This window comes from Neopsephotus bourkii, unplaced genomic scaffold, assembly GCF_033783945.1.
Source record: "Neopsephotus bourkii isolate Nb327-2 ecotype Australia unplaced genomic scaffold, CSIRO-AGI_Nbou_v1 NB_230, whole genome shotgun sequence".
In the NCBI taxonomy this organism is placed as follows: Eukaryota; Metazoa; Chordata; class Aves; order Psittaciformes; family Psittacidae; genus Neopsephotus; species Neopsephotus bourkii.
Window position 1 is genome coordinate 1594330 of NW_026900740.1, and position 21126 is coordinate 1615455.

The 21126-nt window shown below is 52.4% G+C and overlaps 1 protein-coding gene across 9 annotated transcripts in view; it reads right to left on the minus strand.

Annotated features, from left to right (window-relative positions):
• Positions 1-21126, minus strand: part of NCOR2 (nuclear receptor corepressor 2) — a 160202-nt gene that overhangs the window by 111995 nt on the left and 27081 nt on the right. For all 9 annotated transcript variants that reach the window (XM_061344678.1, XM_061344674.1, XM_061344677.1 and 6 more), the window contains exon 4: positions 5664-5843. In XM_061344678.1, coding sequence (XP_061200662.1) covers positions 5664-5843 — 180 coding nt within the window. The remainder of the gene's footprint in view (positions 1-5663; positions 5844-21126) is intronic.

Sequence of the window (21126 nt, forward strand, 5' to 3'; positions counted from 1 at the left end):
CAGTGCTCAGACACGGGTCGTCAAGGCATAAACAGCACAAGAACTCAGGCTGCAAATGCCCACAGCCATGAACACACGGTGCAACTCTGGCTGCCCCAACAGGTACAGGAAGAGCTGCAGCATGAGCCACCTTCCAGGCATCAGGCGGAGTAACACTCATTCCTCTCCTCCCTTCACACAGAACAAGCTGTCCTCAGCAGAAACCACCAAGTCCTGGCTTCAACCAGATAAAGCCCGGTAGGTGTGGATGCCCATCACCAGGGTGACCCACCCTCAAAGACAGCAGGAGGGTTTTTGAGGAGCTTGTTTTGTTGGCTCTTCTGCTTCCCTACTGCCTTCACCGCACTGCCACAGCTCCACATTTCATGGTATCTGCGCTCCGAGGTGCAGCAGCTGCATGCAGAAATACCCCCTTCCCCTCCCTGTGCCTGCCTGTGCTAGGACAACACAACCCAAGGGGTGCCTCAGCCTAAGCTTCACTCCCTGTCACAGCAGAAACAGCCAGGAGCTGCTCCATGAGCATGCCCACCATGTCTCCACCACACGTGTAGTAAAAGGCACCCAGCCCCAACCAGCTTGAATGCTACCCACGCCCTTGGAAGGTGGAAAGCAGAAGGCAGCAAATCCACATAGTTTGGGTTGGAAAGGGCCTTAAAGCTCTTCCAGTTCCAATCCCTCTTCCATGGGGCAGGGACCCCTTCCACTGGAGCAGCTTGCTCCAAGCCCCTGTGTCCAACCTGGCCTTGAGCACTGCCAGGGATGGGGCAGCCACAGCTTCTCTGGGCACCCTGTGCCAGCGCCTCAGCACCCTCACAGGGAAGAACCTTTTCCTAAAGCCTAATCAAAATGTCCCCTCTTCCAGTTTTACATATGCACCTTTGGAGATCACTGATTGTGTAATGGGAGCCTCGCAGGCCATGAGAAGCTTTAATGATAAAGGAGCAGACCTAAGGAACGACTCCCGAGCATCCCTGCGGTCTGCGGGTGTATCTGACGTATGAGCTGCATCACCATCTCTCCCGAGAAGACACCTGAGCCCTCCGGGTGAGCCTGAGGAACTGCTCATCCGGAAGAGGAAATGAGAGATTCCTCATGGCTAGGAAGGGAGGGAGCGTGCAGGCTGCGCACGGCAGCTGCGGGGCAGCACAGGCACAGCAGAGGCAGCGGCTCTCAAACCGCCTCTGGGTTTCTCACTGCTCGGTTCCCAATCTCCAAAGCTCTGTGGGCTGTTTTCCCTGCAGGCAAAGCAGCCCCTGGTGAAGCAAGGGGGGAAATCAAGCCTTGTGCTAGGGAGAAAATGCAGCTGGGACTGAGCACAATCAGCTTGCACCAGAGGTGAGCAAGGCACTGTGCTACCGGAGACAGCAGTGTCTGGTGGCCCAAGAAGAAGGTGGGTATCTATTCCTCCTTCAGATCATCTCTGCTCCTGCTGACAGCACTAGGGATGTGGGATGTGGTCCAAGAGAACACTTAAGCACCAGATAAGTCTACTGGCTTGGCTGAGGAAACTCACACCCCTTAAATGAAATGTGTTTCAAAGGATGAAGCAACCCCATGCTGTGGTCTGTCGTGTCCCACCTCCCCACATGTGGACATCTTTTTCCATGCAGGAAAAAGCATCAGCACAGAGAACAGTGAGATACAGACAAAACCACATCACCACTGCTAGCCAGACTGTGGAGTGGGCCCTGCCACAGGCAGGACAGCCTGGCATCAGCATACCCACCTTCAGGTCTTAACCTCGAGGTTACTCCAGCCATGTGTGAGGATGGCCAGGAAACAGCCAGCTTGGACCATTTGCAATGTGGAAAGGGATTAAACTTCTCCAGCTCTGCAGGGATCCATCCTTTCCTGCCCACAGAGCCACACCACCGCAGCACACCAAAGACTCCAACCAAGCCCCAGAGCTCTCTTCCCCATCACAGCTGTCTCTCAGGTGGCCCAAATCGTTGTGCAAAGGGGACAAGAGCTCTTTGGGAAGCCACGGCTGAAACCACAGGTTCCAAAGCAGGTCTCAGCACTAGCCCCAGTGCAGAAGCAGCACTTCCAGGCACCTGCCTGCTCTTGCTTAGTGTCCTAAAGCATCCCCATCACACAGCCTTGCTTGCACGTGATAAAACTCCAAAGACAGAGCCACCAAAAGGGATCTGTCAAATCCTCTGCTTCCCTTGGGGGAAATATTTGGGTAAAAAAAAGACTATGTCAGAATCTTGGCTACGTTGTTCTGAAACCCACAAAACTCCTGCGAAGCGGTCGGTGCGCTGTAAGTGATTTCAGACAAGAGGCTTTGACGGCGTATCAGGAAATGCAAGTTTGCCAGTAAGTGGAGGCTCATTAAAAGCAGCTCGTTAAAAGAAAAAATACAAATCTAATTATAGCTGAAATACAGTAGAGAATTAAACTCCACTCTCTGTGGTGTAACACTGTGCCGTTATTATAGGAGGGATGCTAGAGGGAAGGATGCAGGCAGGGGCTACAGGCAGCACACCTGACCGCAGCAGGTTCAGCCTACGACAGCTATGCCTGGGAGCTGTGGGAAATGGCAAAGGAAGATAGGTCAGGGTTCCCAGACACAGACAAAATGGGTTTCTTAAAGATCTGCCACAAGAGCTAGGCTGGGACTGTGACCTTTATAGGAGAGAAGCAGGATGAGAGATGAGTCTTGACGGCTCCACACTCTCTCCCTCCCCACTCCCAACAGCAGCTGCCCATGAGCCTCCTGCTCTTCCCAAATGAAAGACAGCACAGCAATGCTGAAGGGATGCAAGATGCCATCATTAGCCATATCCCTGGTTCCTACAGCATCCACAGGCCAGCCCTTCTCCAAGTGGAGGAGGTGCCCTGTCCAGGCAAGAGTCCCTTTGGCTGGTCCACACACTACAGAAAGGCCAGAAGATCCTGCAGTGCTGGCAAGTGGTGGGTGGCATTGCAGGAGGACCCTGTCCCACACGTACCAACTCCTGTGCTGAGGGGACCTGCATGAGGAAGCCAAGGTCATTAAACACACACCCCCCAAGTTGCCCCACTGCCTTATGCGGTACCTGGGTACCAGGATGCTTCACCTGCCCAGAGGAGAGGGCTTCCAGCCACAGGGCATCTCCGAAACCCCCTTGCAAAGAGCCAAGGGGAGAACAGAGGAAACTCAGCCTTGAGACAGATGGAAGGAGACGCCCTGGAGCTCTTCCACCCATGCGGCTCCACCTCCATCACCAGGTGGGAGTGTTGTACTCCTGGAGAGCCCTGTGCTGAGCTCGGTGCCCAGGGAGGCTGAGGCACCGCTGCAGAGAACAGCCCAGCAGTTCATTTCTCCTTCAGATCCCTGGTACTGCTGCCAGGAATAAATGCATAAGGATTATCCCTCCCTGTCAGGAAGAGAGGGAGAAAGGACTCAGCAAGAGATTTAAGTGCATATGGTGCATGAATGAGCGGGGGATGGCTGGTGGAGGTGGCCTTCTGCCAGAGGTGTGCAAGGCTTGGGGAAGGTTTCTCAACTTGCTGAGATGTTTGCTTCTTGCAAAGTCCAGGCAGAGCCTTCCCTGCCATGCCTGGAACAAGCAGAACGAGAGAAACGGTGGATTGGGGCTGGCTGGGATTTATAGTTTTCCATACAAATGTATTTAATTACCCTGAGAAGGCCTCCCAGAGACAGAGGGGAAAAGCATTAGGATATTCTGGCTGCGTACGATACCTCCCCTGCTCCTGCAGGAGCAGTCTCTGTTCCAGGATGATTGCTTTCCCTCGCTCGTCCTTGCCCTGCACTGACAGCTCAGATGCACAGATGGACAAAACGTTCCTGGAGCATCTCAGACCCCCCCCCCCCCAAATGCTTCTTCCCAGATGTGCCAGCCCTGCGCTAGGGAATGATTCTGACGGAGGGGAGAGGAGCCCATGCTGGAGGGCTGGGACCTGCTACCAAACGACTTTGCCACCATGTGCCAGAAAGAGGGAGGGGATGCTTTTCCTGCCAACAGCCACTTTCACCTCCTTCCCTACTCAGCAGAGCATTTTTGTGGGGAGGAAGTATCATAAAATTCGCTCAGAAGGAAGAAATAAAGCAACCAAAGCAGCCAACAATAAAAACCCCATTTCCTTACGGAAGGACAGCTTCAATTTAACAGCAAGGAGCATGTGCTGCTCTCGTCAGCATCAACAGCAGCTCCTCAGCATCTCTGGAGTCAGGCAGGGGATCGGCAGAGCTGTCAGTGCCCCCGGCTGCCATGAGAGGGACCTTCACTGCTGCGCCAGGAGCACATCCCACTCTGGAAGCGCTTCTCCACAGTGGGAAATGACCATGGTTTGCACCTCCGTCCTCAAATACGGGTTACAAACATGGACCAGCAGCCAGACTGCCACGTGAGGCAGGACACCAACACTCTGTTGTGTTTCCTAGGAGGGAGAGGGGAAGGGCTGGCTTCTCCCAGCTCCCACCAAACCCAACAAGAGGAACCTCTGTGGTTTCCATCACTCCAGATGTTCCTGTCCCCTGCAAGCTGTCACACGGCTGCTTCCTTGCATCCCCAGCACAGCTGCTTCTGCCCACTCTTGGCTCCCTCTCCCTAAGCACACTGATACCTCTGCACATAAAAAGCAACACCAAAAAAAGGCCCTTCATCTTAAATAAACCGTACTGTTTGAAAGCAAACCCAAACCATCCTGCTTGTCCTGCAGGAAAGAAAGGGAGACTATCTGCTATGGGGAAATGCAGATCTGATGGGGAGGAAGGTCAACTGTACGCTCCTCCTCAAGAAGCACTTGCCCCATCCAACAGCCCAAGTAGAGGCTTTGTTCCATTCCCAACTTCCCACTGCACACCCCCAGGGACAGGTCATACAGGCAGTTTGGGAATAGCAGCCATCAGGGAGTTTAGGAACCGGGTCCAAGCAAAGGCAACGGAAGAACGGAGGCAGAGGGAAGTGATGTGCTTTAGGAAGTGAAAGCCTTTAAGTCTGTGGGTTTTTCACAGACGTCCCCCAAGGTTTTGTTATATTAATCTCTTAATGGGTTTATGGTAATTGTACACATGCCAACAGTGAGCAGGCGAGCCTTCTGCTGGGGAGTGCTCCTGTGCAGGGGTAAAGCACCACTGAGAAGATCAGACTCAAATCCCTGGCTCAGGCACAGCCCTGACTGGAGCTGGATCAGATGCTGCTCATGGCTGCAAAGCTGCAAAGCCCTGGAGAAGAGAACTGGATGCAGGAAGGGCCATTAGGCCATTGCCACAATGTTTTCAACAGCCCAGTACTACAACAGTGGCAGCAACAGCACTGGAGAGAGACAATTGCTGGAAAGGAGAAAGAAAAGACCTTGTGCTAACACTGGGCTGTACAGACAACTGGGGCAACCCAGGCTGCACTTCCAGCTCTGCCACTGACTGCTTGCATGACCGTGGGCAAGTCATCAAGGACAGATTTTCCTCCCTTTAAGACACTTCAACATGCAAAAGAGCCCACAAGCTGTGTTTCCAAAGCTCCCTTGTCTTGCAGCTACCAGCTCTAGACTGCTGGCACAGCAGCAACTGCCCATGTCACGACAGGGAGCACAGACACAGAGCATCCTGATGGCACTGCCACTTCCCCTCTACGGCCATGGCTGGGCCAGGACGGGGCCTAAGGCAGCACGCACAAGTGAGGATGTGTGCTCCCCTCCAGCCCACAGCCTCTTACCTGCTTCTTCTTCAGCTTGGAGATCTGCTGCTCCACCATGGTGATCTCGCGGTCCACGCGGTCCATGTTCTGGATGAGCTCCTCCTTGGAGAGCCGGGCGGGCAGCAGGTCCAGCTCGGCCTCGGGGTGAGCAGGGCTCACGGGTGACACGGGCTCCAGTTTGCCAGGCAGGCCACGATCCTGGGGAGCGTAAAACAACCAGGTCAGCACTTTCTTTCCCAGGAGACTTTGGATGCCTCTCTCATCCTCCCACGTCAGCTGCCACAGCTCCCTGGCCCATTCCCAGCCCTCTGAGACACACACACCCCTCAGAAAACCTGCTAGACGAAGCAGTTCCAGCTGCCAGATCACATCACCGCACTGATCCACAACCTCCAGCACCTCCAGGGAGCACCAACTTAGTCTCCCATTGACGTGGCAGGAGCTCTTCCTCCTGCCAAAGCCTCGGAGGCTCTGTCAGTGCTACCCGCATTGCTATGGATCAATAAACCCATCCATATTCAGCAGCTGCCAGCAGCACTGTCCCTTCACATCTCAGCAGCCAGCTCAAGGCTGCATCTTATCCACAAAGATGAGGTAGTAACAGACACATCCTCCTCTGGCACAGCCATGGCCATCCTGGAGAGAAGAGCAGCATTAACTGAACTGAACGAGAAGGGGCCAGAAGGGCCGGACTCCCACCTCCTTCATGGGGGTCCTCCTCCATCTCATTAAATACGGGGGGAGCTCTGAATGCTGGATGTCAGATGCATCCATCCAAAAACAGAGAAAGGGGACAGAGGAGGTCAGCTCAGATAAAAGCAGAATGAACTGATCACAGTCAGTGTTCTTTTTGCAAATGCCAGGTAAGGAGGCTCCGAACCCAGCAAGACCCTTCAAGTCAGAGACTGGACAGATCAGCATAACCTCCATGGCCATCACAGGGAGCAGCTCTAATGACCATGAGCTGGGGGCAGAAGAGGAACTGTATCAGAACATTCAGCTTCACTTCCAGCACTGCAATCACTTTGCTGAGCCCAATAAACCAGTTATGCCAGAAGCATCCCAGGACCACGCTGCCCTTCCCCTCCCCAGCTCCCCACCTCCTGCAAACACAAGCTGCGTGCCTGGATGCCCAGCACTGATGAACACACCTGGGATGAAGCAGCTCTTTAACAGCCACCAGGTAAGGATCACAGCACACAAACAGCCTGTCCTGACCTGGGACTCTCCTCTCTGGCAGCTTCCCAGCACCTTAATTAGAAGTTTATCTATTCATGTGCTTAGCGAGAGGATGGATTGCTTTCCTGGAGGGGCAGGAAGAGGAGCTGTGGCTTGGTTTGTAACTGTAAACTGTGGCCAGAATGCTGCAGCTGCTGGGAGGGGAGGGGAGGGAAGGGAAGGGGAGGCCAACAAGTGAGGTTCACACAACTTCCCTACCTTCATTTCAGCAGACAAAGCCAATGCTGTTCTGCACCCACTGGTGCTGAGTCTCCTCCCCTCCATGCTGACACACAGCCACCAGCCAGGGCTACCACCAGCCTGCTCCCCGGGCTGGTCCTCCTGGGGATGAAGCATGATGAGCTCCCTCCTGGGGATGCTGCACCCACAGTCCCACAGACCTGGCTGGTGGGGCTCTGCTGAGGTGACCTCTGCCCTGTTCCCCTCCTTAAGGGATGGGCAACATCGTCCACAGCAAAGCTAGGACAAGGAGAAGCAAAAGAGGATGTTTCCCAACAAAACAGCCATGTCCTAGGACACCAGCATCTTCCATTGCTCTTCCTTCTTCCTGCTAAACCCTGTTCTAGCTGAAGGAGGCATCAAGCCACTGCTGGGCGCAGCCTGGAGGCATTGACACCCTTCCCACTGCTGCCATCAAGGGACAGAAAGCAAAGGAGCAACTTGAAATCCCTTTCTCAAAGTCCTGTGTGGGGCTCATCCAGCCCTAAGAGCACAGAGGCACCAGCAAGCTGAGCTGGTTGTTTCCAGCATCAGTTCAGAAGAGAAACTAGAAGTATTGCAAAGGTTTCTGGAGAATCCCAAAGAGCCGATGAATCAGGTGGTCATAAAATCCTGGCCAGATTAAGACATGGGAATGGGGAAGTGGCAGTGGCTTTTTCTAAAGAAAAGCAAGCTGCCTGCCAAAAATGCAGGAGAGAGACTTCTCTCTATGCACATGAAACAAAACATAGCATCTCACATCTGCCAATATACAAGACAGGGCATCCTTAAACCCCTGCTTGGCACAAAGCCCTTTGGAAACCTGCTTTCTGGTACTTTATCTTCTTACCTTGCAGAAGATGAAGTGAAACAGCAGCAAAAGCTGAGTAAGGGAAACAGCTGCAAGTCACAGCACAAAAGCCATCATCATCTGGTATTAGAGATGATTACAGCAATAGAGAGAAGCAGTGCCCCTGGACCTCAAATAACCAGTCCCTGTCGTTTCACAAGCACCTCTCTAAAGAAGACGACAAACAGCAAGAGGAAGGAAAAACCAAACCTGAAGGTATAAAGAGAATCTTCGCCCACAGTGATGAAGTGCAAAAAGCAGAGCTCAGGGGTTTATGCAAGGCACGAAGAAGCCCTTCTTCTAAATCACCAAAAAGGGTTGAAAAGACATTTGTAAAGAGCAGAGTCCATCTGGGATGGACTCTAAGGGATGGAGATATTTCACCTCGTGCTCTGTTTGCTGGCACTCTCAAGAAGCTGCTCAGAACATAGTGCTCTGCTTCAGACAGTACCATAGCCAGGCCTGAACGAGTGCAGTGGGAAACGTGAAATTCTCCTTATTAACGTGAAGTCACAGACCTGGAGCCCAGCAAGAGCCGGGAGAGCTGGAATAAATCTGCTGGAGGAAAGAAAACAATTACTGCATTACTCCAGTCGGTATTTGCTCAGTAATTACACTGCTTCCATGTGATTTGTTTTTATACACGGCTAACAGCTACCGTAGTTCCTGTTTATCCCTGGCCTTATTCCGTGATTTATATGATAACAAGGGTTGGGTGAGTGGGGGGCAGAGGCTGCATAAACCTTCCCACAGCAAGAGGAGATGCTGGCACTGAAGAAAACAATTATCACTGAGGAGTCTATCAAAGAGCAAGGCCAAGCTTCGGGGGTGGGTTTCCTCTGCACGCTTGTATTCCTGACACAGATACCATTAACAGAGCAAGCCTGCTATGTGCTATTAGGCAGTGTCTTTAAAAACACGGGGGAAGCAGGGGAAAGGAAAAGGACATGCCAACTGCCTGCCGATGCCTTCAAGAGCAAATAAGCCCTGGGTAAATTCAACATCCCTGCCTCCAGCCACAGCAGCAATTGGGTCCACAAGAGATGGTGCGAACACCAACCCCAATCCCAGGACATGCTGGAATCTGCAACAGACCATTGCCTTGTCCTTTTCTTGCATTACTCAGCCACTTGCAGTGCTCTCAGGGAGCAAGTGGGAATTGGTGGGATGGAGAAGGGTGTCCATGCCATGCATTAGCCCAGCCTCTATGAAGGGCAGTTGTCCTCATCCAGTTCCCACCTTCAGGAGACGGCAAGTTGGTGGCTCCACTCCATCTGCACCTAACTGTCACTGCAAAAAGCATTTTGGCCTTTCTGATCCCTTGACCACACTAACTGCCTCTTCACAACAACACTGGTGGAGCCTCAAAGCTCCCATAACCCCAGTCAGTGCCTGTGCATCACTGGTGCATACAAAGTGAACAGAGCCACTTGCCTGGGATGACCCTCAGGATCCCTATCCCAGCACCACGATGTCTGCCCTATGTACCATCTCCTGGTCTCTCTCTGCCTTTCTAAACCAGATCATGAGTGATGTTCCTCCAAGCCCAGGACAGAGATTCAGAGATGCCAACGTCACCTCTGCCCAGTCTGTTCACTTTCCAATTACCAGGCAGCAGCAGCGGTTTCTGCTGGAGCACCGGGAGGGATTAGGAGGTGTTATCACCCACTCACACATCTCACATCCTCACGGGATGGAGGAGATTGCCAAAGCAGGCAGGATGGGCCAGGGCTGCTCAAATTAATTCCCCTATAAGAACACATGAGCAAGAAGTGGGCTTGGGATCAGGGTGAGCTGCTGCAAGAGTGCCTCCCTCACCTGCGCACAGAGCCAGTGCACATCAGTGAACTCCAACTAACACCACTCCCAAAATCCCATCCATGTGAGGCTGTGCTACACGGCAGAGACACAGCAGCTTGTCCTCCCTGTCCTGTGGAGCAGCAGACGCACAGCCCCAGGGCTTTCCCACACATCCTGGGATGAAAACCAAGCAGGAGAGCCAACACCCCACACCTCCATCCACCAGGGTTTAAGGTAAAAACATGCATGTAAGAACTCTTGAATGAGCCAAATACAGACCAAAGCAATGTTCTTAACTGGAAAAGTGACCAACGCGTTCTGTCGCATCAGCAGCCCCCTGCTGACAGCACTGACATGGGGAAATAGAGTCCAAGGGCTGAAAATCAACATGCCATTTCCCCAGGGAGACACAAGTACAAATTCAGAGCCTGAGCAGTGAAAAGTACATCGAGTTATCACAGTTCTTTTGTTCATGACCATCTGCTGCACTAATGGCTCCTTCAGCAGCCCAACCCTTCAAACAGGGCTTTAATTCTTCAGCACTGCTGGGCTCTCAGCTCAAAAGGCTGCCACAGTGGGACACAGATGAACATGTTGGTGGATGCAGTGTGACTCCCACAGTGCTGTTCACCATGAGCACAAGGGTGTTCCCATACAAGCTAACAGTGCCTTAGGGATGCCATCAGGGAGCAAGGCATCGCCCACCTCCTTCCTCCATCCCCACGCTCCATGGCACGTACAGGGATTGCTTTCACTGGATGCAGCCCAGTACGTGCTCTCGTGGGAATTCACGAAGCTGGAGCCCAAGGAGCTGTCTGAAGACAAAGCTGATTTTGAGGTTTTTTTCCCTAAATAAATCTGTGACTTTATGAGCAGGCCTACGAGATTCCTTTCCCCTGTATTCCAGCTGAATTCCATGCAGCCAGGGCAGAAAACATCCCAACAATTCCTAAGCTTGCACGAAAAGTAGGTCAAAAACCTTCCCCAATGTTTCAACAGCTTGAAGCAATTTAATTGCAAAACCAGTACCAAATGGTGACCCTCCCTCCCCCCCTCCAGCAGATTCATGAGAGTGGCAAAACCTCGCCAGTTCAACGCACTAACCAAAGCCTGGGATCTGGTCTTGCAAAACCTTCTTGTGCTTAAAAGAAAGCACTCCATAGCGTTACACTGAGCAGATGCTGCCTCTGGACCTCAAGATGGGAGGAAGCACCAGGTGAGGGTCTCAGAGGTAGCCTAGAATACAGATCAAATCCAGAAAACCTCACTCGGGCAAACTCCCACCGAAGCCGAAGGCACCGCACAGACAAATGGATGTTGTGCCTTTCATTACCTTCTTGTGTTTCCCCATTAGTGGATAATAATTGCATTGAATGCTCATGTTCCCTACTGACTTCCCAGGAGTGATGAATTCTCACCTACCCATCTACTCATTACAAAGAGGAGCTAATCGCTCCCCCTCTCATTAAGAACTCCCCAACGCTGCCTCTTCTGCGCTGCTGGATCTGCAGCTGACTCCAAGTCAGTTAAAGCGTTAACTGCCGGGACTGAGATTTTTCCATGCTGAATATTTCCTTCAGGCATTTCAGGCTTTTCTTTTTCCTAAACAGTAAATTTGAGCCAACACAACTCTGCTGCTTCCAAGAACAAGCTCACAGGAAAATATGCCTTTCTGCAGCGTTCAGAGGGATGCTGGGAACCTTTTCTCTGAGCACCTTCGGCGCAGTGGATGCATCTGGCAAGGCTATTCCCTGCCAGTGATTTGCCTTTTGTTAACTCTGAAAAGGTGTCCAAGTCAATACAGAAAGAGAAATTAATTAAAACCTCATTTTGGTGCTTGCCATAGGGAATGGCTTTGAACGCAGCGAGTGGAGCGGGGTCCTGGGGAGCTCCAGGTCAGGTATCGCGCTCTGCCTGTGCTCCTGCAAAGGGCAAGGTTGAGCCGGAAGGATCTTACTGGCATGTGTGGAGCGCTCTGGGCAACAGCAAGGAGACCTAAAAGAGCTGTGAGTAAATGCAGGGAGTCATTCGGACAGCAGATAAAGCCTGAGACCACCCACCAGATGATAAGGAAGAAGTAAAGCAGCCAGCAGTCTGCTCAGCAAGAGATGGAGGGTGTCCTGGGCATGTAAAGTGAAGATGGTGTGCTGATGCTCTCAGCAGATAAGGAGGAGAAGTTAAGGTTATAGCCCACAGAGCAGCAAGAGCTCCCACTCCTCCATTTAATGTTTAAGATAATGCAACTTAATCCATCCACCAGAGCATCATCCCACCTTTGCTGACGTTGCACCCAACGATGCGCTGCCCAGAACATCATCACCCCTAGGACACCCCACCTCAGCCCTACATCTCCTCCTCCCTTCCCAACCCAAACCCGTTTCTTTAAGCGAGCAGGGCTTCTAACCTGGAAGAGAAGCAGCACAGGAGCCCCTCAGGTCCTCCCCTCCACCAGCCCTTGCAGAGCCAGGCACAGGAGGACATGGCAGTCCCTGGCAGGCACAACTCTGCTCACCCTGTGGCCGGAGCCAGGAGGAAAGCGTCAGTGCCTTGGTTTGAGGAGCAAAACCGCTTCCTTGAGGAATGGTGCTGGCTGACGGCATGGAAACAACCACCAAATTACAGTGCTGGGGAGGCAAAGGTTGGCGTGAAAAGGCACCAGGCACATAACCCATCGGCTTGAGAGCACGTCAGAACCCTGCACCAGGATACTCAGAACCACTGCCCGAGGGACTAAGACATCCCTTGGGTTTATGGATGACAACAGGAGGGGGCTGCCCCGAGCTCCCCAAAATGCTCAAGAGGCCTCACAGCAGAGGTGAGTGCTTGTCTGATGTCTCTTTAAAGGGAGCAAACTGTGAGAAATGCCCCCAATTACATTAAGAGCAAAGGCAGGGAGGCAGATTTCCAACTGCCCCATTTGGTGCTTGGGGTTGCACCTCCTGGCTCCAGAACCAGGTTTTAAAGGCAATGGGGGAGCTCGCTGCAGAGCTCCTCCCAGCAAAGCAGCTGTGCTGAAACCACCCTCATCTTCCCTAGAAAGTGCCAGCTTCAAGCAGCTTTCCCAGGAACCTCTGAATAATCCCCATGGACTTCCACGGAAACGTGGGATGCAGCGACATGGCCACATGCAACCATCACCCTCTCTTGTTTCCTCATCTCCCCCTGGGCCTGCTGCTCAGGGAGGTTCTTTAGGGAGACCTTCCGGGAGGCAGGAGGGGTCTCCTGCAGCAGACTCCTTCCAAACTTCCTTCAGCAGCCCTGCCACCAACCCGACAAACCTCAGCAGAGCCCAGCACTTCCTCCATGCCTTTGGAAGCTTTAGCCTCCCACCGTGTTATTTATAGGTTTTGCAACACCACCCATCCTCTTTCCACTGCCACATGCAGTAAAGCAAGGATTGAGTCCTCTCAGCACACCAATGGGGCAGGAATGTAGCATTAAGACCCATGTTAATCTCAGCAGGCATATTCCGTCTGATCTGAAGATGCTGGCACAGTCCCTGCTGGATCCCAGCTGGTCCTCAAGCCCTGGATGCCATGCTAAAAGCACAAAGGAGTTTGCCTTCTGTAAAAAAGACCTCTGCAGGGAAGAAGACCCTTACTTTTACAGTAGTTCAACACTCCAGTGACCAGCACATATACCATCACACGAGTCACACAGCATCTGCATTGGAATGCAGAAGTGGCAGCCAGGCAACTTCATCCACTCACGTCTGCCTCCATGGAGCATCACAATAACAAATACTGTTTTATCCCAACTAGCACAGCCAAAAAGCAGGCAGCAGCCAAGCAGCATGATTAAAGACATTGCAGCATCACGGGCTGCAAACATGGGGCCAGATCCTGAGCCAGGCTCAGCACCATGCCTGTCCCTGCGAGCACTGGGACACACAGGGCACTGCTTGGAATGGCTGGGAAGAGCGTTGCTCTGCTCAGCAACCTGGATGGGCCCAGCAAACCTCCTCCCCTCCTTACAGAGGGTGCTCCAAGGCTGGTGGCTGCTGTGAGGGCAGGAGGAGGCGAGTGCCAGGGAGCAGGTCCTGCACTGCACCCCAGGAAGCTCTGTCTCAGTCACTGGGTGACTCCAGGTGCATCCTCCATCCAGCACATGGACAAGCAGGAGGGAGGGAGAATCCACCAGGGCAGCTTCGGCAAACCTCACTTATTTCAAGATAAAAAACTGAGGGGAAATGAGAAGACAAAAGCCCTTCTCAGCCTGGTGTTATCAAGCAGAGGAAATGAGACTTCTAAAGCTCCCATTCAGAGAGGAGTTGGGGGGGGGGAGAGAAATCCCACTCCAGACGCACTTGAGGGAACAGCTTTTGAAATGGAAATGTCGCTCTTCAGAAACACTGAATTTTCCTCCTATTGCCAGGGAGGAGGAAGGAGGCAGAGGAGGGAGCAGGGACTCCTCAGCCATGCAAATCCAAGCAGGGTCCATTCAGGGCAGCACCGGGGCTGCCCTGTTGAGAGGGGATTTGTCAGGGAGTTAATCAGGACCAGCACACTGTATTAACAGCGGCAAGCCGCCTTGAAGGGGCATCACATTTAGAGGGGAGGGAAGGGAATGAATGAAGACAGCTCTATTTAACCACCACCGCCACAAGTAATACAGACCTAGAGGCTGCCCGTGCTCCCCTCTGTTCTCCCTGCACAGCCATCACCCAAAATCATTTTTCCCCAAAGAAATCCTGGAGGCTGAGCTGCATACTGAGAAGCAGCTTGACTGATGGAGAAAGAAAACACAAGCAAGGCCTACGATGGTTTGAGCAGCGGCTGAGATGTGTTGCAGGACCATCCCAAACCTCTTGCATGTGAGAGACACTGCACCAAGCAAGGATCTCCAGTGACTCCCAGCACATTGGGCATGGACTGATGTGCCCCAGCACTGAACTCCTGCTCATTCCCAGCAGCTCCTCTTCTAACTGTGCCAGCTCCAAACCCACAAGTTACTGCACCTATAGCAGCCCAGGGAGTTCTCCTCACCAGCTGCATGCCACCACTTCATTGCTCCGATCTCTTCAGCATCACTAAATGTATACGTTCACTCTATATAGTATATAAAGCAGGACATCAAGTATCTCTCATCTGTAAGAACCAGAAATTCTATGTCTGCAAAAAAATGGCAATACCCCAAAGACTTCCCTTGCCCCAAAAACCTTGTGAGACAAGCTCAATTTTATCATTAAAGTCTCTCTGTTCCTACCAGGACATCTCAGTACACACATGCACGTCTTGTGAGGCCCAAACACGCACACGAGATGAGAACTGCGAGGCAGGGGAGCAGACAGGGGTCACTGCTCAACCTGACCTGTGAACTTCACTGGCTGAGACACAAAACCAAGCCACTTTTACATCCGGGAGCCAAGCCAATCCGACTTCCAGTTTGAGGTGGCGGCACTAAAAACTTGTTTAAGTGTGAAACAAGGCTCACAGCTGCTGAGACGCTTCTGAGAACATTTTAACCAACATAAAGAACAGGCATCGGGGGGGAGTATTGCCCTTGAAACAGCTCCTCTTGGCTTTTAACAAAGCTTTTGGTGGTCTCATCCGTCCCCAACACACCACTGAAGCCTGTTTAACTGTTTAACTCCCTCTTCCCTTTGGCATCTCCCCTTTCTGCAGGAGCTGGCTCTCCATCCTGCAAAGCGCCATCCCCAACACATGCATGGGACATGATGGGGACTGCATCCACCACCCCCTGGACACCCAGAACATGAACCATCCATGGTCCCAAGCACCCCAAGACACACACACAGGGACGTGGGGCATGGCCCTGTCTGCCTGCAGGCACCCCTGTGCACTGTAAGAGGCAGGTGTAGCACAGAGCAGGGCACACTGCTCTGTGCAGTATACATGCTGACAGGGGAGCAGGGGTGGTGCAACGCAGCCATCACCACACCATCCATCAGAGCCAGCCGCCGGCTGCGCTCAGTGCTTCAGTGTTCCAGTAACTGTGCAGACACATGGAAGGGGAGCCTGGACATTCCCTGCTTGTCTGAGGAGCCATTTCCTTCACTGCTCTGCCTGTTGTTCCACCAGGATGCTGCAGGCAGGGGGGCAGCAGTGCCGGCCATCCCCACTACCATGCTCATCCACATCCCCATGGCCGGTGGGGCAGGAAGGTGGGAGGAAATAACGTGTCCCAGCAGCAGGAAACGCAGTGCAGGTCAAGCCAAGCCCTCAACAGGCCCAGAAAAGCACATGCAAAACGAAGCATTTTATGGGAGTTTCGGATTTATTTGGAGGGGGGTTTGCCCCCTGTTCAGCAGGTAAAGATGGGCTGAGGGTGCAGGGACCATTGTGGCATCTCAAGCATGATGCTCCTTGAGCATCATTCAGCGCTGCAATCAGAGCAAGACTGACCAAGGAAAGACAAACACCAGCAAGAGGGCAAGATGAAACAACCCCCTAAGACCCAGGGCAGGAGCACTGTTCCTAATGGCAAATGGCTGTGGAGACACTCAAACTGCAAACCTCTGCCCAGGCATGAAGCACCCTTGCCTCTTAATGCAGAAAAAACCCCAAACATCTCAGCTCCCATAGCAAGAATAGGGCCACAGTGAATTTGTTATTATCTGTTAGCAAAGCAGCAGCTTCCCACCAAGGCTGGAATTTCCATCTTGGTTTGGCAGGCACAGGGCTGTGAAATGATTACTGTGTTTACTTTTCCTTTGCTAACTATAAAATCCCATTCCACTGCCCTGCCAAGAATGACTGAAGCTAATAAAATTCAGGCATTTGGAAGAAAGCAATAATAAACCTCCCTTTTGGGGCCTTTATGATGAAATTTCCCCCACTCCAATCAGCTATTATGCTGTATTCATGAACACTAGTGATGTCTCCAAGTGCACCCAGATTGACTCAAATCAATATTTAGCTTTGCTCGAGACTGTAAGCCCTTTTCTGTGTGGCTGTTGAAGGCACGATCACTGAGCGAGAAGAAGCCTTTGAGAAAGCAGCTCACAAGTATAGGAGGCAGCAGATATATCTATATATATACATATATAAGGGGGTGTGTGTATATATAAAAAGAGTAGGATTTTCAATTACCTAAAAACCTATGAAAAAGTATATATATGCATGAAGCATTCATGGATGCATGAGTTTACAAATCCCTCTCCATATATATTGAAGGGCATTAATACAACACACAGTATGTATTTATATACACATACCTGCCTGTTCTTGAGTAGCTTTTAGTGCTTGAAAGACTGGAACGTTCCTGTGTTTACATCTGCCACTCTGCCTGCTGCCGAGGCAGAAACACATTAGCTGCTGGGGGCAATCTGCTCTACATCATACCTGTGATGGCTGGCACGAGATAAAACAACACAGACATGAAAACCAGCCTGAAATAGAAGCCTGCGCTTGGTTTGGTCACATAACCACGTGGGACGCCTTGATGTGCACTGAGCAATGGCTCTTTCTTAAGCAGGCACGGGAATGACAGCATCCAAAGTGGAGATCAGAAGGCAGGAATGATGACTGCTGCTCCTCAGGGAACAGGGCAGGGAAGAGAGAAATCAGCCATGTCGCCTGTCAGGGCAGCCAACGGAGCAGGTCGTTCAAAGCATGCCTAAGAAGCATCGCTGTGCAGGCAGAGGAGGTGATGAAGTGCTAAGACAGAGGAGAACCCCACTGCCAGCGTGTGCTGGAGCAGGTGCTGTGGGCTCTGCACTCCCAGGGGAACCCCTCGGGATGTGGCACAGACAGCATGCACTGCACAACCCCTCCTCTGCTGCCTGGCACTCTTAGAGGACAGTGCTCTGCTCTTCCTCTGCATCCCACAGGATTAAAGGGGCTGCCAGTCATTGGCCAGGATGAAGGCAAGCAGAAGCTCTGCTGAACACCAGCACACGCAGAAGCTGCTCGGTCAGAGCACTAAGATGACCAAAGACCAAGTAGATCTAGGTCAGAACTGCGAGGAGGTGCTGCAGCTCCTTTCATCCTGCACTGATTCTCCCCCACTAATTCCTGCTGTCGATTCAGCAAACCAGGGTAGGACAGAGCACATCGCTCCTGCCTCAAGCCAGCTCTGCCGCTGGGCAAAAGCCCATTTCCAAGGGCACGGGGAGCAGGCTCCGCTGCGCTCTCGCTCCTTCCCCTCTTGGAAAGAAGTGCCAAGAATGAGAATTCAATGTTTCGAGAGCAGCAGAACAAGCCAAGGGCCTGTCAGCCTGTCCTAAAACAACCCTTCCTCCGCTCGCCGAGCGCACAGCCAGCATTCCTGACGCACAACAGCGTCCATCACCCCTCAGGCCCCCCCATGCAGCACAAAGCTACAGAGCGTTTTGTGGTGGAGCAAGCCAGAAATCCCTCTGAATGTTCTCTGCCTAACACGCAGCCAAAGTGTTTTTCTGTTTAAAAAGCAGATTTGGGTCCAAAAAGAAAAGGAGGTTTTCAGCGAGTGATTATAACTGGGCCCTTTGGCACTCGACAGCTTCTCTGTTGTTATCGATGCTAAGGGTGTTGTTATGAGATGAGGCTCCGTGAAGCACGGACGTGAAGTCACGGAGCTTTAGCAAGGGCTGTTGCCATGTTCAATATGTTATTACAGCTCCATCACCACAGGCACAAAGAGCAGCAACTTGTCTCTGCCAAATCCATCTCTGAAATCGCTCCCCCACGCCAGCCCCTCCAGCAACGGCAGGCAAACACCATCGATTGCTGTTGCATCCCCTCCACGGCATTCCACCCGGTGCTGGGAAGGAAGGCGTTAGCATGAAATACCCTCCTCCTCCTAACACAGCACACAGAATTAATCTGATCGGTGTCACAACTCACTGGCTTTCGTTGTGTGAGTCAGAACTGGGGATGAGCTGCATTTCATAAGCGTGGAAAAGTACAGCACCAAAGATGGGCTCGGTGCTGTAGGATCAGAGAGGAGACAGCCAAGTGCTCCCTGCAAACCCCTCGCCGTCCCCAGGAGGACCCTTGGCAAGAAGGGGTGTGCAGGGATGTGAGCAAGGAGGGAAGATGAGTTCATCTGCACGATGTACGTGCTTGTGAATCAGTAACAACCTCCCACTGCTTTGCTGCCTGCACTAACAGGCCAAATCACACGGAAATGGGAAGAATCTCATGCCCCATCCCAGAGCGTGCCTGGATCCCATGGGAGCTAGAGCAGCACACCCATACCCCCTCCAAAAAGATGAGGGGAAAAAAGAAACCCAGAGCAGGCTGAAAGCAGAAGGAGAAAAGAAACCAGCCAGGACATTGCTCTTGGTACCAGGACTGAATTCTTCCCTGGAATTTTAGCCCAGGTGGGGTTTCTGTTTTACCACGAACGTGCAAAATGGCTTGAGCACAGGCAGCCAGCAGCGGGGGCTGGCACAGCCCTCTCACCTGGCACCATACCTATACTTTGGAGCAATACACGGGAGATGGGTGCCAGTTCCTGCCACCCCAATCCCATTTCCCGAGTCCCACCATGAGGACTGACAAAGTCAAAACCAGCAAACAAGCTTTGCTCTCCTCTATTTCCAGGCCATAACAGAACACATAAGAATCCTTGCTGCTAAAGGGAAAACTGGATCCACATAACACATGCGAACACTCTGTAGATGGAGAGGGAAAGCCTGCATGAAGCAGCACACCCAGCTCACAGCGCTGCCCTGTCGCAGGCAGGTAAAGCCGGCAATATGCCTTCCAATTACAGGGGTGAGGGACACAGTCAAGGGACTTTGTTTCCCTCAAGCACATCAGGTGAGATGTGGCACTGCAAGAGCCCTGTAATACTGACTGAATGGAACAGAAAAGGCCAATTATGTAAATGATGAAGCCGGCTCCCGAGGAGCAGCCAGCCTTAGCACGCTGCTCTGCGCTGCTACGGCTTGAAAGGCAATTTAAAAGGCTGTTTGGGATGTCGATCACCACAAATGAGCCGAAGAAGTGTGAAACAACCTGTGCTAGAGGCGCAATCCCTTCTCCCGTTGGTCTTCCAGCCACGCGGAGCCTTAACCCAGCTCTGTGGCTTGGGAGCAGCTTCGGGAAGGTCGAGCTTCGTTTTGCATCCTGGATGCAAGCATTTCCACAGCCTATGAGAGCTTTCCTTGCCACATCTGAGCCTCTCTGACCGTAGTTCTTCAACCATAGGAGCTTCAGCTGAAGAAGGGAGTAAAACGAGTGGCTTTGTTCCTTGTGGTGCTCCTTCCCTTTACTCCCTCGTCCCAGGGCAGGCTGGAAGAGCCAAACATCTCACAAGGACTATACAGTGCCTAACAGCGCCTGGTTTTCAAATGAGACCATCACGAATCCATGCACGGGATGGAGCATCCCATTCCAGATACACCACTCCTCCGGCTGTTTGTTCCCCTGGCTTCCCATCCCAGCCTGGTGCATGGCACAGGCTGCTGACAAGCCCACACAGTGATCTTGGCATGGGCCATGCCATGAACTCCCAGGCATGCCACAGGAGCCAGACTGCTTGCACAACCCCAAAGGTGTGTGTTCACACACACACAGGTGAGCAGGGGGTCCATGCACTCACACTCATCCTCCTGGGATTCGAAGTGATCTCCAGAGCAGGGAGGGAAGCAGGGGAAGGGAGAATTCCAGCTGGAAGTGTTTGCACTGTGACAACGTGAACAATGCAAATATTTCAGCTTTTAAATATGTTTGGAATGGCAGAGAATGCCAACATCTCCCTCAGCTTCCCAGAAATAGCTCTGAATCACTGCTGCCCCAATGCTAAGTCGTCTCCCCCTTTCCTCCCCCAGGTAGGCTTTTGCAACCAGATTTTTATCAGCACAAGTCAAGAGCAATGAGTGACCACACAGCAGATGTGCGGATGTTGAACACATCAGGAGGATCATCCTGCAACCCCTGAACTCTGCAACCCCACACCACCCACTGCTGATGGGTGCCCAACTGCACCATCAGCACTGAGACCACGGGGAAGCCCAGCCTGCTTCCCAGCCAAGGAGAGTTAGTGAGTGCTGCTCTGTGCAGGGGAAGGACAACAGCAGGAAGGATGTAGGTATGTTTGTACCCACTAAATCCTTCATTTCATTGCTCAGACCTAAGGTTAGAGCCACCTCCATAGAAGTCGCATTCAGACTTTGCATTAACACCCTGCAGGCCTTGGGGCAAGAATTACCCTTCTTGTGGCAAGATGAAGGGCTTGTGAAGCCTCGCACTGGCACAGAGCTCCACATCTCACTTGGGTTTTGGATAACCCGGAGCGAGTGGCAGTGCGTGCGCTGGCACTATCAGTGTGTCCTTCCCCATCAGTGCTCCTGCAGGATCCCTCTTCCTGAGTGTTCCATGGGGCTTTCTGGCAGCCACCCCCTCCCCACCAGATGTGACCACAGCTGGCCAAGGGAACAGCTCACTCTCGTATGGCAGAGGGGCATGGCCAAGGGAGACAGCTCTGTGCTGCCCCTGGGGCCCT